We start from the raw sequence: 27,247 nt of genomic DNA on the forward strand, positions 1-27,247 counted from the left end.
TTTCAAAAAATAAAGTTGCTTATATAATGCTAAATTTGAAAAATATACTAGTTTAACTGATAATGGCAAAGGACAAAAGTGCTATGTATTTTGGAAAAGAAACCTTTCCATACACAGTCATCTTAAAGACTGTGTATGGAAAGGTTTTAGATACATTTCACATGATGAGGCCTAAGAATACCTCCATTTACAATCACCTTCTGTTCAGAAACAATTCAACATAAAACAAAAGTTGGCCTTTTTTTCCATAAATCAGTCATAAAACCACCAGAAAATGAGTTTATTTCAAACTTTACACTTAAAAATTTACAAATTTGGCAACTGATGGTAGTTACATGGATAAAATTAATTATCACCAGTGCACCATGCCTTAAAAGCAGATATGACAGTTTTTGTTTTATGAAGTGTTAGGTGAAGCACATGATTGATAGTTCTGCTCTTCACAGTCTTTTCTGAAGCTGGAACTTTGATCATAGGTGCAATAATTCACCCAATATTTATCACTGAATTATACACAGGTGCTCCTAAAAAGCAAAAATAATTTGTTAAAAAATAAAAGAAGATTCAAAATTAATAAGTGAAATTAAATTATTTTCACAGATAATTCAAAAATTTTTATATTATATCTGACACTCAGTTATTTGCTTATTCTCTTGGGCATTTATGTTCTTATTCATGATCATGTATAGTTGAATTGCTTATGTATTATTAAAAGTTCACTTTCCCATAAATTATTTTATGTAATTTAACTGCACAAGATAGCTTACAGTTTCATGTGTTAGCCGGATATACAGTATATTCAGGTGTATAACGCACAGTTATAATTTCAAACTATGTATATTAATTTTTATGTATATTCACCATACAGTGTGCACTCTTTTCTTTAAAAAGAAACCTAAAAAATAAATGCGTGTTGCTCTTATCTTCTGAAGTCATTCATTCGAAGACTTTTCCCAGGCATTTGAACAATGTATACTGAATTGACAAACAATATGGGGAACAATACATGTCGAGGAGAGGAAATGCCTGAGGGAGTAAATAATTCTGGCAAGATGGTGGGTTGTATTCAACGTAAGTGTGCACAAGAATGTTATTCTAGGGTTTTGAGAAAAAAGGGGACAGAATTTGAGGCAAAAATGCCCTTTCAACTCGAATGAGTTGGCTGAGTTAGGAGTCTAATGTTTTCTCTTTTTGAAGCCATTTGAAGCTGTGATTTTGAAGTGAACATACCTTTAATAAATCACCATTTGCTTTAGTTGAAATACAGTTGATATAGTGTTTCTTATAATAGTAAATGTGGTTTCTACCAAATGAAATAACACAGTGCTGCTTTCAAATGCAAACTCATTAGTAGTTCAAAGAAAATGGGAATCATGCTAGAGCAAAGATGTTTGGTGTTGATGAAACAGATAACGATTATTTATTTAGAATCAGAGGAACAATGAAGGTGAAGATAGAGCAAAATTCTATGATGTGTTTGAAGATATAATGGAAGATGAACAGGACAAACTTTTTGCGTTATCATGCTTATTTGTTTCTTATTTTTACTCTAACATTTTTATACCTGGCGTATAATGTGCACTCATAAATTTCGGTCTTATTTTTTGTATTAAACGTGTGTCGGAATATACGGTAATTAAAGTCTTCCAAATTTCAAAAAATGAAAAAGGAATTTAGACAATGACTTTAATTTCGTGACTCGCTCCTGACTTTCATATTTTAATATGCGAGTCAGGAGAAATATGTTGCATATCAGGTTGACAGGAGTATGGTCTGAAATCAGGAGTCTCTGCCTTTAAACCCAGAGAGATGGCAATTCTGTGATATGCTTTCACGGTTCAACATATGAAAAGGTCATTAAAATAAACATTGACATATAGTCCAATACTAAGCCATGCACAGGATATTTTGGTCAAGCAATATATAAATGCATGGAAAAACTTTTCCTATGTTTAGAATTTAAAGATGATGAAACTAATACAGTTAGTAAAGAGGCATACATTGCAATATTTCATTTTGTTCTTAGAAGTTCTTAACAACTAGGATTCTAATTGAAATATATTCAAAAGATATATGAATATTAAGAATTACCCTAATAGCTGTACAAAACATTTTTGAAATTTAGGTTTTTATCATCGTCGCCAAGAACGAGCTTCACTATCTTCCTCTTCATCATCTTCTTCATCCTCTTCAGCATCCATTAATTCTGAATGCTCCTAAAAAAAGTAAAGAAATTGTTCATTTATCTAACTATCACCCAACATTTAATAATGTAATGAAATTAAACAAATAATGTAAATAACCATAAGCATTTTAATGCTAAAGATGGACAATTACTGTAACCTGATCTTTGACCTAGCAACTTTTACAAATAACTCGATTACAATAAAAAAAGGTTACTTGAATGAATTCAATTATGATTGTAACTCATGATTTAGATGTTAATACTTATTAGAATTTGTTAAGTTTTCAATGTAAACTGACATTTAAAGCCTTACACTGACATATTCCCATTAATGTTTTAAAATTACTACCTAGGACTGATTAGTTCTTATTCAAAGCTTTAAATGAGATAATACAATTTCATTTATGCCTTGGAAAATTACTCACAGTAGCTTTTACAATAGTTGCATACCCGGAATTATTCTTTCTAGCGAGTTTACAAATACAAATGTAACTATATTAAAAAAAGAATCAAATATACTAAAAATTAATAAACTAATAATTAAATATAATTTACTTATTAAAGGTAGGTAATGGAAGATTAGAGGGCAAAAAAAAAAACACTATTCAGATGAACAGTTGGTTAAAAATTTTAACATACAAAGCGAAACCTCAAGAGATTAACACATAATTCTATATTAATGACTCAAATCCATTCAGATAACAAGTCAAAATTTTCAATGCATAAATCAAGGAATGAGAAACAACATTGCAATAGTAAAACTTTTCTTTTTTCAAAGCCACTCAAATATTACTGGACACGCTTGAGTTCCAAAGGGATATAACTATAACATAAAAATATACACAGAAAATATTCACTATAGGAATTTTTTCCACACCAGTTCCATTAGAATTTTCAAGCATTCAAAAAGGCTAAAAAAACTGAAAAATATCCAGAAAATGTTTTATGTTACATTAAAATTTCTAAAGTATAAAACTTACAGATTTTAAAGTAGCTGAATCAGAATGGCGACGTAAATTTTCCCCAGCCGCCATTTGTGAATCTTGCAGCCATGCAAGAGATAAATCTACATCTCCAAATTTTGTGCCATATAAGTAAGCCTAGAATATGAAATTTAATACTTTTAATTACTATACTACTAAAACAAAAAGGACAAGAACAAATTAAGGAAGGTATTATAATATATTTATAAAACTGACGAAAGGTACAAATCAAATTGATATACACTACAAAGTTTGCAATCCGCAACTGCCAGTTCAGTGATTCCGGATTTTACATCATCGGTTTAAATCTAGTAACATAACATGGAGAAATTATAAAATTAAAAATATATATAAAAAGATGAAGCATTTATGACCTTAATGGAATCAAAATTTACAAAAAGTTCAAGTTTTAGTAAACATTAAATTTCTTGTAAGTGGTTTCCTTTTTTGTATTAATATTTCCTCTTTAATTTGACACATAGGCATAATTTCTTAGTCAGTTACAAAGTTCAATCATTCAAGTCCTGCAATGTTGTGTTGAAAATTTTCACTAAACTGTCAATCGAAATTTTTTTATTTTGAAAACTCTCTTTGTCTCTTTTGTCACATTTTCTCCTTTTGTAACATTTTCTCCTTTTGTAACATTTTCTTTCACATCTCTTTTGTCATATTTTCATATTTGTCTTTTGTTACATTTGGAGCAATATTTTCTACATTTAAAACAATACTACAGATTTTGCCATCCATTAGCTAATTGCTGATAGGAGCACTGTTATTACAATGGAAAATTTCTGTTATATCATATTCACTTTTTATCACTTCTCCACATTTCTTCAAAAATTCCATTACCTTTAAATGTACCAATAAAAGTTAAGAATGTGGTCTTTTTTTAATCTTTATTTTAAATGAAAAGTGTAGTAGATGTATTCTCTTTTATTACTATCATGAAAAAAAAATTCTTTAATGTATTTATTCGCATGCATGGAAATAATTTAGTTAATTTAATTTAGCATACATGAGTTAACTCGGTTAAGTGCATTATGAGGATAACTGGAAAATTTTGCCTTCTATAGCACTCAAAATCTACAGCGAAATAAGGCTGCTGTTTTGCCTAATTTTGATATTGCACTTTCTAAACCTTTAATTGTACCAACATCATTTTCTCACACCAACTCGCTACAGAAGGCAAGAGCTAAATGTGCTTTCTCTTCAGAGATCCTGCTACAGCTCAAATTAGAAAGTTTTTTTTTACTTTTCAGTTTTTAATTTAGATAAGATAGATGTAATAGTGATAGTCTGCAAAAAATAATAAGCTGGATTAAATTAATTAAGGAAGAACACAATTTATGTTAGCTGAGCTTCATTTCTTTTGAATTTAATTCTTTCTCTCTTCCCGCTGTTATACCAATAAAAGGAAACCAATATTAGCAACAGCATACTCCAAATAAATATGTCTCAGGTCTTCATTTACTGTTTAGGTCAGATAATAGGAAACATATTATTCCCTTAGCCACTCAAGTGACAAAAGTGTAATCATCCTATAGTCAGTAGCAGTTTGTGTAATTCCCCTACAGTTTTTTAAAGAGGCACACAAAAATTTCTGTCTGTTAGTCTGGAGGAATGGCTCACCTGCTGTTTTTGCTTTGTTATATTCGCCATTCCTACATTTTGTGAAACAAAATAAAAAATTGGTATGTACAGCCCAAATGGGTCTTTACAGCAGTAAAATCACACTTTAATGAACAAGTTTTTCTGGAGGATGGTTTTCCAGCGAAGGCAGGTAGCTCTATCAACTGTTCAATTAAAGGTACCTTTATTCCAACAAGAATTTAATTACTTTAGCCTTTAATTCATTCCTGCAAGAAGCTTCTTGAATTCTTGGAAAAGATTCACAGATAGTTGGTAGTTCAAGAGCTTCTATTTGACATGAATAAGGGCTCTGCACATTTTTTAGTGCTTACTTCTAAATTATGATTATGTTTTTCTTTTGACATACCTTCTCCTAATATTATATGTGTTAAGTTTTCAGATACTATAGGTTTCAATTTTAATTGATCAACCTTTAAAGATAAACAAATGCTGAAATCATCAATAAGTGCCCTAGTGGTTCGCTTTCTTCCATTATCATTGACCATTAAACTTTGATGATACACTGTATCATTTGCTTCTGTACTATACAATCAGCTACAGAAACATTGTTTTTCATCACTTAATTTTACTTCCCCTTTCTTGATTTATAGTTAGTTCTCAACACATAACAACCTTATGACTTTTAGAACAGATTATATATTGGACACTTGCTTTGAAATGTTTCGCTTTTTCTCCCACTTTAAAATAAATGCAGCAAACTCTTTTGTTCTTTTTATTTTTGACTTAATGTATTTTTAGAGCCCTAAAACGATCTTTATTGTCACGCTATTTTCTGCAAAAAAAGAGAAATTTTATGTTCATTAAACTTTACGGGTCATTTTTTGAACAAAAATAAATTATTTGCTATAGGGATCAAATCTTCATTTTGATTTTTTCTGTCTCTTTGAGAAGCAGATTAAAAATTTTTAAAATCTGATTTTGAAAGTGAAATTCATTGCTTTCCTTCATTTCTTAAAAAATAACAATTGCTTTAACTTTTCACAATAGGAGCCCTCAGTGTTATTTACAGAAGAGTGATTCCTTAGCCAAACTCTTAAGATGTCTTTAGGAATACACAATTCAACCCAAAGGAACAACACAACAGCATATTCATTGCATCATTCCAACTGACTCTAAAGCTCAAGATTCCAATCCACTGTACAACACTGCAATATTAATTTTTCTCTCATTCTCAGTAGAATTTTTTATAACTAGGGTTAACAACTCATGAACATAAAATTCCATTTATAGTCCTTCCCTTCCAAACTCAGTCTTGAGATATTCTATGACCTTTTCATAATTTCCTGCGTGTATGAAACAACTCTTTACAGTGTCCTGAGCTCGGCCTTTTATCATTCCTTGAAATAAGTACTGAATTTATCTTCTTTTTTCATTAATTTTTCTTCAAGAATCCTTTTAAACTGATTCCAGAATGTGATCCAGTCATTCCAAAAAATTCTAAACCTCTTCTTTTAGAAGCAAAACATTCCATATGTGTTTCCAATTTGAGAACCTTAATACCAAAATTAAATTACTGACACAGGAAAATAAAAATACTGCATGTTTTATGCAACAGTCATAATTTGACCTCTACATATGCTCTTTAAATTTTAGATCCACCTGCTTTGCATGTACAGCAGAACCACTTTTCTTCCTATCTTACCATTAAGGAAAGGGGGGGAATCAATCATATAATATGAGAAGTATGTTTAAACTAAAAACAGCATATTTTTAGAATTTCCTATAGACAGTCTCACATGGTGGATATAAAATATTTTATTCCATACAGTGTTGCCACTGCTCGCTTTGAAAGCATAGAGTTTGTTAATCAAAAAATCAATAAACGTTTTCTAGAATATGAAATAGATAATAAAACAAATTCAAAATTCAAGCTTTCAGGTGAATCCACAAAATTTTGAGGATTACGTTATTCAAAATTTGATGGCTTTACATATCATTGTTTTCTCATAATGCAAGAGACATACATACATTCATGTGAATTCTTCATTATTTAATTTATTCAGTTTATTCAGAGCAATAATATTTGGTGGCAAGAATTTGAAAAGTGATGCATAGTTTATTTTGACTCAACCCAAAATACCATTTCAAGACTAATATCCCATTTGGGACTAATGTCTCTTTTTGGACTGAAAGTAATCTTACAGTGAAAGAATATAAATTGCATCATATTTTGGCTTTACATGTCATTGTTTTTCATAATGTGGGAGACATATATACATTCATGTGAATTCTTCATTATTTAATTTATTCAGTTTATTCAGAGCAATAATATTCGGTGGCAAGAATTTGAAAAGTGATGCATAGTTTATTGTGATTCAACCCAGAATACCATTTCAAGACTAATATCCCATTTGGGATTAATGTCTCTTTTGGGCTGAAAGCAATCTTACAGTGAAGAATATAAGTGCAATGCAAATTATTTAAAATTTTGTGTTAATAACATTAGAATTATAGAATACTATAAACATAAAAAGTCAACACCATGCCCAAATCTTGAACACGAATATTTTGCTGTAAAATGTTCTACATTGTTTTTTTCTATTCTAAAAATTCTACATTGTTTTTCAATTTTCTGTCACATCAAAAGAAGGGGAAAACATTTTTCAAGCATACAACAAACATATATAGACATACATAAGACTTCATATGTAAAACATAGGACTTGATTTCTTTAGTATCAAAATTTAATGCATTTTTTTAAACAAACATTTTTTTTTTTCCATAATGCAAATGAAAATTAATTAAAAACAATATTATGAATTAATTCAAAATACAAACAACAACAAAAATTTCAACTTTTTTAAATCTAGCAAAAATTACATCTTTCTGAAATACAGCAAAAATTACATCTTTCTGAAATACAGCGAAAATTACATCTTTCTGAAATACAGCAAAAATTATCTTCAGATCCAATCCTATACTTTGCTCATGGCTTTGAGCCACACAAACCTTAATTCTGTAGATTTAAAAATCTTTTTAAGTGAGATTCCTAAAAATCACTGCATACATAAATGCATGGATATTCACATATACACACACATAAAAGAATTTCACTGACCTATAACTAAGCCCATATTTTCTTAGTCCCCATGTAAATCTCACTAATTTCATAATCACTTTTAATAATTTAAAAAATAGATTATCTTGCTGACACTTATAAAACTGGTATATAACCTAACACAATTTGATTTAAAATCAATTGTAAATTTTAGACTTCAGAATCAAATTGCTGAATTACAAAATGAAAAACTGATTTAAGAAGAGAAATTTTCTGAAAAGGAAAACTTAAATTGACAAATTTCAATGAAAATACCTCTGGGATAATTGTATCCAAACTGCACAGAAAGCAAAAACAGAGAAATTTATGAAATAATTAAAAAATAAGGGATAAAATTAAAGGGTTCGTACACATTTCCTTACATGAAAATTAAGGACTTTTAAGGACCATCAAAGAAAAAATTAAGGACCTATCAGCAAACAAAAAAATGAATAGAATAAAGCAATTATCCATACAACCGACTTCATGCTTGTAATTTCACTTTAAGAAACTAACAGAAGTGTGTATTATGCACTATTATTAAATTCAATTTAACACTTACCATAAAACAATTTTGAAAATTAAACTAACTCCCTACAAGTTATGAAGTAGATAACATTATATTAGGAACATAATTTCTTGAAAAACATGTATAAGTGTATTTTACACTAATAACAGTCACTATTTTAGAGATTTACATGATTATTATTTAACTTATTTAATATTTATTTAAACACAGTCAACTACTATTATAATCACAATGTAAGAATATTTTGCAGATTAAAATAACTGATTTGTAAACATACAATTTATATCCTTGGTTTTTTGAAAGATACTAGAATAATAAACTGTACAATAAAAGATATAAAACATTTGTGCTTTTTTTAAATCTGAAATCTTTTTAGCTATTTTAACATCTAATTTATTTATGTCTATTTTCTTTTCTTTAACTATTCTTCTAAGTTCATTTGCTTTGATAAACAAATCAATGTTCCTGCTGGTCTCAGCTTCATCTGCTAAAGCATCTACTTCTTCATTAATATCTTTAATGTCCCTTTGAAGAAATTTCTTCTTCTGCTTCATATAATCAATTTCTTCCTCAATAATATTTCTTTTCCTCTTTGAATTTTCAGATTTAGTTAAAGATTTTCTTCTAATACTTCTTCTAAATACTGAACGTTCTTCTAAATACTGAACTTCTAAATAACGAACTCCACTTCTTGCAGAAGCTGCTGCTGATCTCATTTCTTTATTAATTTTGATATTAAGAAACACCTCCAGAAAATTTTATATAATCAAATACTGTGCGTTGAAAAATGTATGATGAGTCACTTAAATTTTCAATTGCTTTATTTACAGAGAAGCCCCTTTCCACAGAGGCCTGTTCATGTGACAAGATAAGAATACTTGTCACAGTGAATACTTGAATAGTGAAAATATACATTTTTTACTATATATATATATAATTTATTTCCTAAACAATATTGATTAATTGATTATATTATATCCTAAGTTTAATTAAAGTAGAATTATTTTAAAAGAGTGAATCCATACTGGTAAGTTATATTTTGAAAGATATATATATATATATATATATACAGTACAAAGTCCGAGATCCGGACATCCAATATCTGAAATGATATAAAATCCGGACCTCAAAGCCACCACCAACCAATTTTTTAAGCCTTTTTTGAAGGGAAGGGGTATGCTTTACACACGCGCATTAGATTTTTTTCCTCATCATAAAAAAACATGTTGGAAATCCCGATTCTTAATCTCAGTTTGGCGCTAAATAAAATATCTCATTATTGAAGAAATAATTATTTTAGCATAAATTTGTGTAATTAGTAACTTGACTCCATAGCTGCGTATCTGCTTGGCATAATCTCAAACCGAAACATTTGTTAATTTTACACCAACTAATATTTTATATCCTTGATGCCAAAATCGCGAATCATTATTTATTGTATTTTGCTTTCATCACCGCATGTTTATCAACGGATGACAACTTGAGTGATAAATCATGCAGCGACGCCAAATAACAGAGTATTATCCGATTACAGATTTAAGTTTAATGCGCTAAAATGTTGACAAGGGGAGATTTAGCAGAAATTTCTTTCCTTATGCTAAAAATAGATTTTGTTAATGATACTCATAGGACAAACGATTATATTTAGTGCTATTTGAATTAAGAATAACTGATTTGTTATTCACATAAAGCCAGAACCAGCACCAGAGCTCGCATGGCCGCACCAGGCGGCAGAATTTAGCGAAGTTAAACAGAAATTTTTCATTGTGATGACAATGCCCAATCATCAATCAATTAACGGAGGGTGAAATCCGTACTATGGTTCTAAATCCAGAAAATACAGCTACCGATAGTGAAGAAAGTAACAGAGAGGTTACTGAACGAGAAAAAATTTTGATTGACAAGTTATTCAGAATTCTCGACACAGCAATTACAGGACTTGAACAATATAACTTAATAACTGAACAAGAAATTATATGTCTATAGTATTAGTCTGAAGTATTAGCAGAGAAAACAAATCAGACAACTTACATTGAAAGAAATGTTTAATAAAGTAAACATATAAATATTAAGCTCTTTTCTTTTGTAAATTTTGATACCCTTTAAATCATAAATGCTTCATTATTTCATAAATCACGATTTCATATTTTCAATTTTATAATTTCTACGTGCTATCTTAGTAGATTTAAAATTATCTAATATCAGGAAAAATCTCAAATCTGGGATCGCCGAAGTACTGACCTCGGACTTTAAACTGTATAAATATATATATAATACAGAATGTATATTTTCAGTTAAGCTTCTACTCAATAACTTTAGTAATTCATGAAAGTTAATTTTGCGTCTAGTTAATTCAGGAAAATTAGTTTCAATTAGTTGTTTTCAGCTTTCAAAATATTAAAAAAATTTTAATTAGTTATTTTCAACTAATAATTGTATCGCTATTAGCAAAAATTATGCATTACTATCATCAACATAGGTTTAAACCAAATACTTAACTGTCTATTGAAGCTTCAAAACGTATTTCCGAACTTCACTTTTTCTCGGCTAGCATTACCGAATGTGCCCTTGGCGACCTAAAATCAAAATGGAGCCAACAGATTTCCCGCGAAATCGATAACAGACCCTCTGCAGAAATAAACTCATAATCCCGATATCCCATACATATAGTATGTGCAAAAGAGAATAAACTCCGTAGAAAGTGATAAAAAATTAATTTATGGCTTTAAAAAAACAAAGAAATTAAGCTAAAAAACACAGAAATTAAGCTAAGCAAAACCGTGTAAAAACAAATTGAAATGATAAAACGAAATTTAATTTTCATGTGAATTTTCAGCGCTGACTCTCCCATTCTAGAAATTTCAATTTGTTTCAGACAAAGACCACATTTAAGGATTGCCATCCATCAATATCCAGTCTTTGTAGTCAACTTGATGAAGCCACAATTTATTGAAGATGCACTTTCCAGGCATCTCGTTCCTATTGGCGTCGGAAGGGTTGTGGCCTTCCAGGTTGGGATTGCTCTAATTTTGGCAAATATTTTTAGAATCCCCCGCCCTTTTCTTTTCTCGAGCACCTTCATCATCAATTTCGCCTCTTAAAGAACTTCCGGCTTCGCAATTTCGTCACAATCTGCCTAAATTTATGGATAACACCTGTTTCGAAAGATTGGGTGAATAGCCAATCAGACACCGATACTTTCGTTCGAGTAGCTAATTGTTTTTTTTTTTATCGTTTGCAACGCAAATCCGCCAACAGATTGGTTAAGAGCCATGCAATTTTAATTCCATATTCATGAGAAATCGTAATTCACACTTAGAATGGCAATCATTAGAAATGTCAAATGAGCAAAATTAAGGACCATTTATTTATTTTGGACAAAATTAAGGACTTTTAAGGACCAAAAATCATTTTTGAAAAAATTAAGGACTTTTAAGGACCGTACGAACCCTGAATTATAAATGTTGCTAAATAGGAAACTTGTCAGTGATAATGATAAAGACTTTTCCTACAAATTTAAGTCGCTGCATTGCTTGCTTGAATGCAGATAAAAATAATAATAAAAACATAAGCTCATTTTTATATTAACTTTGCTAAGCAATTACAAGGGCCCACCAGTGCCAAGCAATAAAAAGTTGCTGAACATTGATAGTTTGGTCTGAGGTTTGAATCCTGCAAACGGGTGGCTGCATAGGCATTTTAATGATTTTCACAATGCGCAAAGTGAATACAAACCAGTTTCTCTTAGAAAATCATCCACAAAGGCATCTCTTCCCTTAGACAGCCCTCGAGTTTTTTGCCGTAATAACATAAACCAAAACAATCTAAGCAATTTACAAACAACCAATGTGGGGAACATACAATAAAAAAGGAAAGAAATACCTTATTACTTGATTTTAATAAAAATTTTCAAATTATTTTTAGACAACATTTTTCACATGATCAAATAAAAAGTATATAGCACAGAGTATTATTCTCACAAACAGTAAAAGTGCATTTATATTTTTTCATATTATGATCATAACTATTTGCCTCAATGCAGAAAAATATACAAGTAATTATCCACTAACCTTTTCTGCTGAAACTCTTGTTCGGAATTTCACGACAAAATACTTTCCTAATTCACCTTCCATCTTCTCAACTTCACCAAAATGCTGAAAAATATTATAAATTTTACGAAAATAATTTCCTCTTTACATAAGTAAGAATACATGATAAGAATACTGCATGATTTATGCAACAGTTACAATTTGACCTTAGCATATGCTCTTTAAATTTTAAATCCACCTGCTTGTTGTATACAGAAGAGCCACAGGCTTTTTAATTTACTTTTAATTACTTTATTTTGAATACATACACAGGGTTATTCAAAAAGAAAGTGCAGATTGCAAACATGTATTTCTTCCAAACTACAGAAGATAGAAACATCATTCTAACGTTAATGGATAAAGAAAAGTGTACAATTTAGTATGGGTAAAAGTTCCAATCATGGCCGCATTGGCGCTGTTCTGGTATTATTTGTCAGTTGGTAGTCTGCAGTGAAATGGCGGCGACATCACAGCAGAAGTCTTTTTGTGTTCTACAATTGGCAAAACTAGAGTCCATTGTTGCAGTTCAGCAAGCATTTCGCCGTCAATTTAATAAACAACCACTGCGTGCGTTATAAGCAAATTTACGAGTGGCATAGAAAATTCGTAGAAGATGGTTGCATCTGCAAAGGAAAAAACACAGGACGTCCACGCACATCGAATGAGAATGTCGACCGTATTCGTACACTTTACGAAAGGAGCCCAAAGAAATCCACATCGCGAGCAAGCAAAGAACTTAAAAAATTCCTCAACTAACTGCATGGCGAGTTCTGAAACATCATCTGCACATGAAGCCATACAAACTGCAGTTATTGAATGCATATATTGAATGCATACCATAATTGTAAACTTTTCTCTATCCATTAACTTTAGAATCATGTTTCTATCTTTTGTAGTTTGGAAGAAATAAATGTTTGAAATCTGCTCTTTCTTATTGAATAACCCTGTACATACTATATACACACATAAGAAACATAATGATAGACTAAAAATTAAAAACAAATTTTTTAAAACTGTCCTGCACTACATCTGCAGGAGTGAAGTAAAATACATTTAAAGCATCCAAAGGCTTAAAGCACCTATTAACTTTAGATACTTTAAGTCTCTCTCTCTATATATATATACATATATGTATATACTCAGTTATGTAACAGAAGTATGCTTACAAGGTACTTTTAAGAAGTTTACAAAAAATCATTTTTCATGCACTCAAATTCGATATTTACTTACTTCAATTATTAATATAAGAACCACCCTTTTTTATCATTTTGATACTGAAGTACCATTTTGACACTGAAGTTACCAATTTATCATGTTCAGGAACCAGGAAAATGAATAAAAAGAAGTCTTCCTTGAAACATTTTAGAATTTACGATTTTGTAATCTGTAAACGGCAACTGATTTAAAATATGTAAAATAAAATGTACTTTAAAATTTAAATTAACTTTTGCATTATATATTAAAATTCTGTATTATGTATATATATACAAGTTTTGTTAGTTGAACTGTATAATTTGTTGAATAATGTTAGTACAACATTATTTTATATGGTATCATGAGTGGGCATATGTAAAATAGAGTAAACTAACTGAATTACATATGAATTAACTGAAGACAGGTTAAAACTTGATCTCTGAAATGGAACTGCTGCTCTGACTAAAAGGTTTTAAAAAATTATGTTCAGACAGAAAAATAACTTTTAGTAACTGGACATTTTTTTAATGAATTGGATGTTCTAAATTTCATACATATATATATATTTATATATATATAATGATTTGGAAATGATTCAGATAGATGTTGAGTAAAATACAGATAGACAGAGTAAACCCAGAATGAAAAAGAAACTTGGAAGTCACATAGATGCAATAAGATGCAGTCATAGCAGATTTTTAGTTTTAGAAGTTTTGTTAGTTGAACTGTATAATTTGTTGAATAATGTTAGTACAACATTATTTTATATGGTATCATGAGTGGGCATATGTAAAATAGAGTAAACTAACTGAATTACATATGAATTAACTGAAGACAGGTTAAAACTTGATCTCTGAAATGGAACTGCTGCTCTGACTAAAAGTTTTTAAAAAATTATGTTCAGACAGAAAAATAACTTTTAGTAACTGGACATTTTTTTAATGAATTGGATGTTCTAAATTTCATACATATATATATATTTATATATATATAATGATTTGGAAATGATTCAGATAGATGTTGAGTAAAATACAGATAGACTGAGTAAACCCAGAATGAAAAAGAAACTTGGAAGTCACATAGATGGAATAAGATGCAGTCATAGCAGATTTAAATCACATTTCTTTCATCATAACTAAATACTTTGCAGCCACAGTTCACTAGGCACACTATTTGTGCCTATTTCTAAACAGTTACATTTTAGATATTGTTGCTATAGGGAAGAAAAGTATCAAGCAGCATCTTATCAAGAACAGAGGTAGAAGCAAAGAGTGCAGTTATCTAATATGGCAGTTTATTAAGAGGAACTTCTGGTTTAAGTTCTGAATTAGCTACATCAGCATTATTAAGTCATGTGCAAGGATTGATCTAGAAATTAAAAAGTCCTGAAAAAGTTATTACAATTTTTAGAATAGAGAGGGGATGTACCCATATTAGAAAGAGGAATTAAGGGCTATTGCTAATTTAAATTTATAGTTACATATTTCCCCATGAAAGAGAAAAATGCTTAACAATAGAAGCATTAAAGCAGAAGCAAATGAAGAGAAATATAATTTTAGAGTCCCCATAATCACCCATTAATTATTTTGAATAACCACAACAAATTTTCATTATTATAACTAGCATTTTAACATGATAGATTTTATAACAGTATTAATGAAATTAAAGTTTTTAGAGTTATTATTGCATTTTTAATTTTCTTATTTTACACAAAACTAGAAGACCCAACAGCTTTCTCTAAATATTAACATACCCATCTTATGGACAAATACACTTGAACTAATTGGTGTGTTTATTCTGCATCAGTGGCCAAGGGATGCTACAGTTACTTTTAAAAGACCTCCATTCCTTGTTTAAAGACAACTAGCCTTTTTTAACTGTGCTAAAACATTTCATTTTATATACATACAATAAATAAATAAAAAATAAATTTCACTCCATTATAAAAATAACTATATAAATAAACTCAAAATATTTTGGAAATAATGAATCATTTTTTGAACAATATTTTTTACTTTATTAAATCAAACAATCAAATTTTGGGAATGTTTCACAAAAATAAAATGCAGAATTTAAAATCCATAGCATCATTTTCATTCTTGCACCACTGAAAACAATGCAATTTAATTTAGCCGGTAAAATAGCTGAAGTGTAATAAAGATTAAAACAAAAATCAATAACCTTATTTCCTGTGTGTTGCAAACGAAAGTAGACAATACATCTACATAAGGACTTTGAATCACTAGTTAACATATTATGTTTTTTTTTTTTTTTTCTGACAACTTAAATTATCGCTAGTTTTAAAGCAGAGGTAGGTTGTAAATTTAAGTACTAGAATGCCACTGCAAATACTCCCCCCCTCCTTTCTTGATATCTTCTTCCATCTCACAAAGAGAAAATGCTGGTACACTTGAGATTAGAGTCTGCAGTTTTATATGAATTTTACAGTCCTTAATAAAAAATTGTGGAAATCTTTTTACAGTTTTTGATCTCAAATGGACCAGAAGAACGAAACATATTTTTGAAACATATTAATCGACTTTTATGAAGCTTTAATTCATTTTCCCCTGATGAGTTCTGAATTGGAGTTTCAATAAATGGTGATTAATTTTTATTTGTATAATTTTGTATATTTTCCCTTTTGCATTTTTATTTTTTGAGTTTGTTCCACTATGAATTTGGATTTGTTTTGATATTGTGTTAAACCTCTTATACACAGTTGCAAATATTATATTTTAAAGGAACAGCCTTGCTTTTATTCCAATTTAATAATAAATTTAGATGCTTTATATATATGTGTGTGTGTGTGTGTGTAAAATATAAAATAAATCTCTAATAAATTTAAGAAAATAGATCTCTGATAAATTACTACCTTAATTAGAAATAGCTCTTTAAATTTCTTCTTTATGTTTTTATATGTCCCATTCCTAGCATCTGCAATGCACTGAAATTTCTCTGTGTCATTTCTAAATCAGTCCATACATATGGCTTAATAATGTTGATCATGTAACTAATTTGGAACTTAAATTGAAACCTTCTCCAGACCAACCTTCCATACTGGATAATTGCATACTTTTGCTTCTACTTACATTCTTGTTAAGACCTTTCTCTCTTCCTATCGCAACAGTATCAAAAATATAAATGTTCAAATAGGCACAATTTGAATGACAAGTGAATTATAGCTGTGAATGCCAATTGAAATAGAGATGAATATTTAATATGCCTCGACTGCCAAGTTTATTGTTCATTATGGATTCAGCATTCCACATTCTAGACTTTCTACATTACTACATCACCAACTATTTCTACAATATCATTACTTTTTTTTTAAATTTATTTATTTATTTATTTATTTACTTTTTTACAATGAGTCAACAGGGGATCACTTTAGGGGAATGTGACGTTTCACTGCAAATTTGTGCCATAGCTATTAATATGTATTTCTGCATTCATAATCAAATCCCATAATCAATCCAAAATACATATATGTTTGCATACCTCAAATTTAGGAATAAAGAATTATCTTTATGGAAGTTTTCTTAAAAAGCCTTTGTTTATTTGTTAAAACACTTGGAATAAAAAGTGATTGTTTTTGTTCTGCTAGAAAATTAATAATGAAAATAATAAGTTACTATTATAGATTGGAATACTAATGCAGCACAACAGCAATATAAATTCAAGTAAATTTAACTAACCGAGAAATGCTTTAGTAGCCCATCTCTGTCAGAAGAACCTGTTACAATTATTGACCTTGGCCGATGATCAACACTGCGAGACAAAGGTACTGGAGGACAGCTTCTGTTTGGAAATCTAGAATTTTTCTGCCTTGATCCCTTTACAGAATCTCCGCGGAATGTATTATTGTCGAGAAGACCTAAGGCTTTTGCCTATAAGAAAGTAAACATTATCATAGGAGCCATAAATGTTCTAATTATTTTTAATGCATTTGACTTGAAAAAACAGACAATTAAAAATAAAACATACATTTTCATATGCCAAATGATAAATTTTTTTGAAGCTTCTCCATTCAATAATTGTTCATTTATGTAACCATTTTACTACAGTGTACAAATATAATAAAGCTTAACATAAAAAATGTATTACAAAAAAGAGATCTCAAACTGGCAGGCCCTAAATACATTTCTATCACATATTGTTGCAAAGATTTTAATTATTTAAAGTCAGAGTTCACATTATTTTTATTTCCATTAAAAACACAAACAACATATCAGAAAATTCATAAATTGACCCAACCAACACACAATTTATATATGATTAATACTGTTTCAAATTGCCTAGCTGCAATAAGATAGCTTCCCCACAAGACAGGTTTGGGGTTGCCAGAAAATGACAAGAGAAGGCTGAGTTGCCATATTTGCCATGAAACTACCCAATTGGTGATAAAATGGGCAATATGCCATGGACAGAGAGAGAACATTCTAGAACGAATTCTTATTGGTTTACCCCAGAATGTTCTTGAAGGCAGATCAAAAGCTATATAAACCCTGCATGTACACAGAGTAGTAATGTATCGCTGAGTTTCATCTTGAGTGTGTCCAGGTCGAAAAGTGATCGACCGAGTCGAAAGCTGCACTTTTGTGTTTTGCCGTGAAGCTGTCTTCACCGTTATAGCCTGATAGCCTGTGTTGCTGATTGTTTTAACGTGTTTGTCGTAGTTTTTCGATGACTGTAGATTTTTGGAACTTAATAGTAACCTGAGTAATATGGGTTACGCAAATTGTGTTTTGATTCTTCATCGAGTGTTCAAATCCACGTACCTGCAGAATCCCACAATATATAATATATAAGGATCAAAGATTTGATGACAGAAAATTGGTTTACTTTCTTTTGTACTAGTAAAAAAGTAAGCATGCTCAGTTATGAATTTTTGCACTAAAAATAATCGCTTTGTGCCCCCACCACAGATGGTGGGCTCTAGCTGATAATCCTTAGAATCACTTTGTTTGGAAATACAGTCAAATATCAAAAATCCGCCAACCTGAAATCCGCAATGCCTCTCAAAATATAAACATTTAGTTTATAGGTTCCAGAAATCGCAACATGGAGTATGAAATATCGAAGAAAAAATACTTACTGGATAATGACGTCATAATTACCAAATAAAAATGAGTCATAACAGAAATACCAAATTATTGATATCATGAAAAGAGTTTTTCCCCCTCCAATCTGCATCAAGGTAAGAAAGCAGACGATTAACTCAACTCTTCTTTCAAGTTCATGCTTCACGTTGTTGTACTTTCTGAGCTTTGTTATTTCACGAGATTGTTTAGTGATGTCATTTTACAGGGTTCACAGCCACATTTTAGTTAAAAAAGTAAGCACCTATAAGCACTTTTCAAGCACATTTTAAGAAAAAAAATAAGCACCTGTCTAATTACATCATACACAACTGCATAACCTTAAAAATTAGACTTGTAATTTAAAATATGAGAAATGAAGTACTTATTAAGAGAGAATAAGCATTACCTCAACCATGGAAAATAATTACTTTTTTTTTTTTGTTTTTAATTTTAAATAATAGTTCAATTTACAGAACTAGTTTACAATGAGAGAAAAAAAAACTATGAAGAACTAAACTATATTACAAGATTTAATGATGAAATTTCAGTTCAAAATAGAGAAAATAAATAATAATAAGGCATATTTATTGTATTCACATGGAACCTAATAATAAACACAATTTATTTTTCCACTCATATTGATATTTAAATAATTTAAATCTAAATTCTGAACATTTTCTAAATTTTCATTGTATATCAGTTTTCTCTTAAGAGATATTGCAAGCAAAGTAACTTAAGTAAAAAAGAGGAACATTTCTGAAATCAGAAGATAGAAGTTTGCTTCATCTTTAACAGTAAAAGCTTAACTAACCCGCATACTTGGAAACTGGCGAATATTCGGACAGTCGAGCGTAACTTGAAGAAGCGGGGGGGGGGGGTAGACTTTAGCCGCTCTTTAGATTTTTCCGCTAAATAAATGATTTTGGCATTTCAATATGTGCATCATATAAAAATAAACCAACGGAACTAAAAAATATTCTGCTTAGCAAGTACAGTAAAACTCTTTTAAGTGTTCATAAACAAATCTCGGACCGAACATCAAAATTAATTATCTCTGCAAAATATCGCAAACGTTATTGCGCAATACGTGGGCCGTAATTCTTCCCTACGTGATATTACGCAATCGGAATCAACAACTGCCGGTATTCGGAGAATAAAGAACTAAATAACTGTTTTTCATTCTAATTTTCAACAGACGGCGTTAAATTTCCGGAATAGAATCATTCTTCACTTGGGTTGGTAGACTGCAGAACTTTTAATCCTATTCAATCCAGATTGGAAAGTGACCCCCTCCCCCCCCCAAAAAAAGTCCGTTGCTTGTTTTGCAGCGAACTGTAACAGTTTCAATATTCAAGATTTTGCGGAGAAAGGGGAATCTTTCGCTTTTGCAATTCTTTGACCAATAGAACGACGGGCACCTGTCTGTACTCTTCGTGCACACCAAAGGTTATGTTAATGCAGAGAAAGGGGGAAAAGCTATTTCCGGGAGTATGACTCACCATCTCACATTCCATATTAGGAAGAAAAGTTGTTTATTTAGTTTCGGCTTTGGTACGGGGGAAAAATAGCGCGTTCATTAAAAAAAAAAAAAAAAAAGCACTAAAAGCAAAAAATAAGCACTAAAAACAAAAAAATAAGGGCTTTAAATAAAAAGTAAGCACCTATAAGGGCCTTTATATTTTATTTTCAAATATAAGGACTTATGAGCACTTATAAGGACCGCTACGAACCCTGTTTTATTTTATACAGCTATTTTTGGGATAAATTAAGTATATTTTAAATTTCAGCGTTTTTTAATACAATGACAGATAAGAAATGCACTCGTGATTTTACTGCTTGCAACGGTGAAAAACATAAACACGTTGCACTGACGGTAATGAAAAAAGTGGAAATTTTGCTAAAGATGGAAATAGGTGCTTCTGCTCAGTTTATAACAAAATCATATGAAATTGCCACATGGACTGTGCATAATATACGGAACAATACAGAAAAGCTGTTGAAATTTTATAGTAACAGTGATTCTAACACTGAAATCCGAAATCGGAAATCTTTACACGAGGCGAAATCGGCAAACCTCGATGCTGTCTCGTACGAGTGGTTATGGCAGTGGCAGAGTGATGGGTTACCTATTTCAGGACTACTCCTGAGAGAAAAGGGGAAGCAGATTCATGCTAATTTAAAAATAGAGAAGCCTAATGTCAATGAACAATATAATATAATCAGTTTATATATGTAATAATAATTTAATGCATATAATTAATTTGTATTAATGTATATAATAATTTAATTAAATGTATCTAATATGCCTTATTTACTAATTCAGAAGATCTGTGAAAATTTTGTAAATATAACGCTGATTTTTGTTGTTTGACTTCTGAATTAGTATTTATTCGGCGTGTTATTGTGTCTTAACTATGCCTTATTTATTTTGCACTTTTAGTCTGAATATTATTTTTCCTATCCTGAAATCCGCAAAATCCTAAAATCCGCACAACCTCTGGTCCCAAGCGTTGCGGATTTCTGGACTTCTACTGTATATGTAAAATATGAAAAAATACGATGACTGCTAAAATATCCCATTTATTTATATGCAAACAACTGTTTTTCACAGAAAATTAACAGGAGAAAAACCTAATTGACCAATGAGCATTTACTATCCATGATGAAGAGAATTTCTAATAAGTTTTTTTCACTGCATGGACACTATAAATAAATTTTGTATCTGCATATAAAATTTATAATAATTTACATACAAACATATCTTTTTATGTATCAATGAAAAATTTAATAAATAAGAGGAAAAGATTAGGGTTTCATTAAATATTCTTAAGTTTTGTCCCACTCAGAAAGCTTTATCTTAGTAAGTTCCCATAATTTGTTTATTTTTGTTTAAATGAAAGTCACTTAATGTTTAATTAAAGATATTAGAACTATTTGAAATAAATGTCAGTCTAAAATATTAATATATTTAACTGCCATGTATGTTTGAATTCCAAGTGTAACTAACAATTTCTTGCGGGTATCAAACTTTAGATTTCAGTTAGAAAATAAATATAAATTTGAATTTTTTATTTTGCATTATCATTATTATTGTTTATGTATTTAGCAAGCAGCATCTAAAATTTAGTTAACCCACGAGCAACTGGGTCCAAAAGACCTAGTTCTTGTTTTTTGAAGAAAATGTTGTGAATATTCAGAAACAATGTGACATTTATGTCAATAATAAATTTTATGATAAAATTTTTAAAAATATGCAAGTTAACATTTTTAATTTCTCCAAATGCTTTTACGAAACAAAATTTCTTAAAGGAATAGAAAATCTAATTAATTATTAGCACAGGAAAAAAAAATAGTACTGTATCGATACTCTTTACTCTTTGTCAATTCTCATTTTCTTTATTAGCACTATAGAAATAGATGAAAATGCAACAACAAACGTGAGCAGTATATTGAAGAAAGTGTTTTCATGTGTTCCAAATACAAATATTTTTCATATTCAGCGAAACCCGTTTTCGTTTTTTTGTACTTTTTTGCTGGACAAACAATGCAATCTCTTTTTTTTTTCCCCCTTCCGGTAATTTTTTCCCCTCAAAAAAATTTGTGTCTTTCTCACACTCGTTTTCAGAATCTATATCACTGTCTGAATCAGAATCAAGTCAAATAAAAATTCATGATCACATCCATCCTCATTTTCTTCAATACATTCTTTGCCAATTGATACCTCTGATAACTTTTGCAACATTTCTTCGTTGTATAATAAATAACGTGACATTTTTGCTGCTTTTTATACTATCACAAATCAACTATGAAATAGTAACACGAATAGGCACGCTGGGTCTAAAAGACTTGTTCGCATCAAAATCAGGACTCCGAATAAAATCCCAATGAAAAATCTTCGAAAACATAAAGAGGTTGACCTAAGACATGACTACACTGGACCTCAACAACTTGCGTAAAATACGTGCACTTTGAGAAAGGTTTATTTAATCGCGCAAGTCCTTTGGACCCAGTGCACGCGCTCGTGGGTTTTTTTATTTGTTTGTTTGTTAACTAAAAAAATTTATTTTGTTAAGATACAAAAAAAATCTGGCCTGTCACAGCTGTTTACAGATTGTGCATTCGGCCCGTGTGCAATTTCAGTTTGAGATTACTGTGCTAAAGCATTGAAATCTAATTACCACACATACTAAAATTAAAAAGGAGTTAAAATGAATGTTCCTCACAATAAAAACCTGTACATTCAGTACCTCCAAAAATTAGTAATATTCTTATTCAGAAACTTTACTAAATATAACTGACACTCATATTTTTTAAAGCAATTACTCCCAAATAAAATCAAATTGTTTGGAAGCATGGATAGTCCTATGGACTTTCATGCATTTGCAAAATTACAAAGAGAAACATAACTAAATCAACAGAACAAACAATCTAAAATTCATGGACAGCTGCATTTCATACCACTCATCAAGGAGATGAAATAAGAATAAAAACACAACAAAGGAAATGTGAACTTATGTTTTACCTTTTGCTTTAATTCATTAACTCTAGATAGTAATTCAGCTGTGTCGTCGCCCCGTAGTTGCTTATTGTACAAATCCATTTCAGCATCAAGTAACTCTTTCTTAGTCTGAAAATGTGATACAATTAAGAAACTGATATTATGTTTCAAAAGGAAAAATAAAAATTTAGTTCCTTTGCAAAAGTTTCAAAGAAAGGAAAGAACCAGAAAATAACTATATTAAGTCATTTGCTAGCAGTGCCAAGTTTACGTGCTTCTCTCATAAAAATACTTCAAACAGTATAATTTGATAAAGTAATACATCTTAAAAATAGAATAGGATTAAATGAAATTTAAACCTTTTTTATTAACTTTTATGAAGTAAAAGCGTCCGATTCTTAATTTCACTTCGACAGTAAACAAAATACCTTGTTATTGAAGAAACAATCATTTTAGCATAAATTTGTATGATCAGTAATTTGGCTCCGTTGCTGCGCATCTGTTTGGCATACATCTCAAACTGAAACACTCCAAACAGATACATCATTGATCTGATACCAACCTGGCGAACAATTATTTATTATAGTTTCCTTTCATCACCGCATGTTTGCCAAAACATGACAAATTGAGGAATGACTTGTGTAGCAATGCCTAAACAATTTTTTTTACGTTAGTAATTGAATAAAAGAGTGTGATAACCTTTTATGTTGACATTAAGCTTGGCAATGATTACAGATTAAACATTTTGTTTTGATTTAGCATTGCGTTGTGATATAAATCACAACGCAATGCTAAAAGTTAGGTTAGATTTTAGGTAAATTTAATTTGTTAATAAGTTAAATGCCCTAAAAAATGTTGAGGAGGAAAAATTTACCAAGCATTTCTTTCCATATGCTAAAAATAGATTTTGTTGATGATACTCATGGACCCAAAGATTACATTTAGGGCTATTTGAATTAAGAATAACTGATTTGTTATTCACATACACCCAGAACCAGCGCCAAGGCTTTGTATGGCCACGTCGAGTCGCAGAATTTAGGACCCACAGAGGCCATAAGATATCTAGCACTGGCCCTCAATAAGGCTTAAGAATATGGTGGGAATTTATTTATTCAGGACTCTGATAAGCCTTAAGCATATGCAAGAAATAGACATTAATAAATAACTAATACAATTCAAGCTTAATTGTCTCAGTGTGCGATAGAAGCAAGATGAAATTTAATGGAACAACTTGTCGTTAGTCGCCAAGCTCATCATGCAAAGCCAAATATGTATAGTGAAGAAGAGCTAAATTTGATGATGATAGCCGCTAATTGAAATCGAATTTTCCAATTAATGGATTTTGTAAAAAAATGTGGAGAAGCGGTAATAAATGAAGATGATATAAAAGAAGTTTTTCATTGTGATTGCAATGCTTCTTAATCATCAATCAATTAATGAATCGCGAAATCTGTAGTATGGTTCTAGATCCATAAAATACCACTACCGATAGTGAAGAAATGACAGAGAAGTTACTGAAAACGAGAAAATTTCGATTGACAAGTTAGTTGGAATTCTCGAAATAGCAGATGCTGGACTTCAACAATGTAACTAAACAAGAGATTATGGTCTGTCTACAGAATTAGAGAGAAAGTATTAGCACAAAAAACGAAGCAACTTACACAACTTACATTAAAAGAAATGTTTAATAAGGTAAACAAATAGATGTTAAGCTTTTTTTTGTAAATTTTAATACCCTTTAGATCATAAATACTTCATTATTCAGGGTTGCCACTCAAACAGGAGAATGAAATTCCCGGACTTTTCCAGGTTTTCCAGGTATGTTTCGAGAAAATTCCAGTCTATCCGCGTAATGTATGTTAGCTGTGCTAAGAGGTAAATTAATTATGGTATTACTTGTACTGTGTAGCAAATTCACTTAATTATTCAATAAATCCCAGAGGACATTTATTCTTAATTATTCTTGGTACACTTTGTTTGATAATTTTGTTTACTTTTCCGCTTAAAAAACTTAATAAAATTTAAGATATATACATTGGATAATCAACTGTACATTTTATTTAATTATTACTCATGATCATCTCCAGTTCAACACGAGGCTAATCCGGTTCTTATAAATCACAACGCAATGCTAAAAGTTAGGTTAGATTTTAGGTAAATTTAATTTGTGTGAGGTGTATTTTACACAAATTACACTTATCACACTTAAAATCACACACAAATCACACTTATCACACAATCACACAAATCACACTTAAAAGGCACCTTAACACTTGAAAACACAAATATAATTATAATAGGAGTTGTTTTCTCTACTGAAGATTGAGATTAGAATCTGCCCAATCTGGAATAAAATAAGGCATTTTTTTAAAACATTCTGCAGCTAAACAAAAGAAAGAAATCTATTTAATGATATTTTTTTACTAAATTAGGGTATTTTATATTTATTTCGCAGCACACATAAGGAAAAAATATGTGCATTAAATTTCGTGATGTTATCATACTGCTAGAATTAATTTCAGGATTATGCCAGAGAAAATTTCCTGAAATTTGGAAATATTATTTACTAATGATACATAAATTTAGAGGGAAGAAGCAACATTAAATGATATGAATAACATAAAAATAAAGATAATTACTTAAAAATTTAATTAGAATAATCAACGATATTTTAGCGAATATAGTTATATTACATGATTATCCTAGATGATTGATTACTATTTTTTTATTTTACTGCAAAACGACAAGGTATTTATTAAAAAGAAAAGAAAAGAAAAAAAAAAAAGATTTTGCGGTAAAATCCTAGTATACGATATGGCCTTCACATGATTTTGAAAATTGTCACCAAAGAAACGTTCTTTGACAAAAAAGAAAACCGCGAAAATCCGTTTTTAAATTATTGCGGAAAATCCAAGAAGAAACGTTTTATCAAAGAATGTTTTTTCTTGGATTTTTCACAATAATATTAAAAACAGATTTTCGTAGATTCCCCCCCTCAAAATAACTAATCCATGAATTAATTTACTTGCGCCAAAAAAATATTTTCTTTTCCATGAGAGTTTAAAGACATTTTAAACGATATTCATTTTATGAACTCTTGATAATGTGACCTTCGAACTTCGACACCGGTTTCGAGCTTTGGCGACACATATATCGCGCATGCACAGCTGTTTCCCGCTATGATGGAACCGAGCCACGTCTGTTGCAGAGAGGTTTTCCTTCTTTACAATACATATTTCTTTAATTCTAACCTTCATGGTACCGTATACTAGGATTAAACCCATTTTGTTTAAATAAACAGCATTTAGTCATATGCAGAAACCTAGAAATCTAATTTCTCTACACTCTTCTTTTCCTAATTTTTAAATGCATCTTTTTTAATCTGGTGTATAATGTGCACCCATAAATTTCAATTTTATTTTTTGTATTAAAAGTGTGCATTATACACCAGTATATATATATATATATATATATTTATACATATATAATTTAATCATTATAAGAGATTATCCCCTTGGAAAAAGAAGTAACTATTGTAGTTATAGTATTACTGAATTAATATGAATAAATCAATTATATGGAAATATTTATTTAGTTATACTGGATTGAATTTCATTCAAATATGCAAGAAGGACGGAACACAATCAGATCTCAACAACTGGTGATTCTATCAAGAAGGACTAATTCTCTTTGAACAAGTAGCCTGTTTCTGTAGAATCAGCAATAATTAAAATGTTTTTATAATTTTTCTTAAATAAAGTGTTAAATGAGTTAAATGACAATTAATACTGAGTTTTATAAATACAATAGTTTAAACCCACAATTTTCTAGGAATTTATTCTTCGTTAAATTTTATTATACAATAAATTACATTCTTCTTTTCCCAAAGGGAAAATCTCTTTTTGAATAATTCAATTAAAAATTAATAATCTTAAGTGCTAAACTTGGGCTTTGAAAGTTTATTTTAACCTTTTTTTTACTTAATATGATATAAATACACAA

The 27,247-nt window shown here is 29.9% G+C and overlaps 1 protein-coding gene across 2 annotated transcripts in view; it reads right to left on the reverse strand.

The window, feature by feature from the left end:
• Positions 1-263: 263 nt before the first annotated feature.
• swm (Zinc finger protein swm) overlaps positions 264-27,247 on the reverse strand; it is an 85,459-nt gene continuing 58,475 nt past the window's right edge. The window contains exons 16-21 of one of the 2 annotated variants that reach the window (XM_085822661.1): positions 23,270-23,374; positions 17,362-17,553; positions 12,455-12,538; positions 3,166-3,285; positions 2,092-2,216; positions 264-524 (exon numbers count right to left, since the gene is read on the reverse strand). In XM_085822661.1, coding sequence (XP_085678787.1) covers positions 2,133-2,216; positions 3,166-3,285; positions 12,455-12,538; positions 17,362-17,553; positions 23,270-23,374 — 585 coding nt within the window. In that variant the 3' untranslated portion in view covers positions 264-524; positions 2,092-2,132. The remainder of the gene's footprint in view (positions 525-2,091; positions 2,217-3,165; positions 3,286-12,454; positions 12,539-17,361; positions 17,554-23,269; positions 23,375-27,247) is intronic. The other variant, XM_085822662.1, reaches the window with a different exon arrangement.

The sequence above is a fragment of the Stegodyphus dumicola genome, chromosome 8 (genome assembly GCF_044657685.1).
Source record: "Stegodyphus dumicola isolate Sdum_Otavi_A_Nest chromosome 8, ASM4465768v1".
NCBI classification, from domain to species: Eukaryota; Metazoa; Arthropoda; class Arachnida; order Araneae; family Eresidae; genus Stegodyphus; species Stegodyphus dumicola.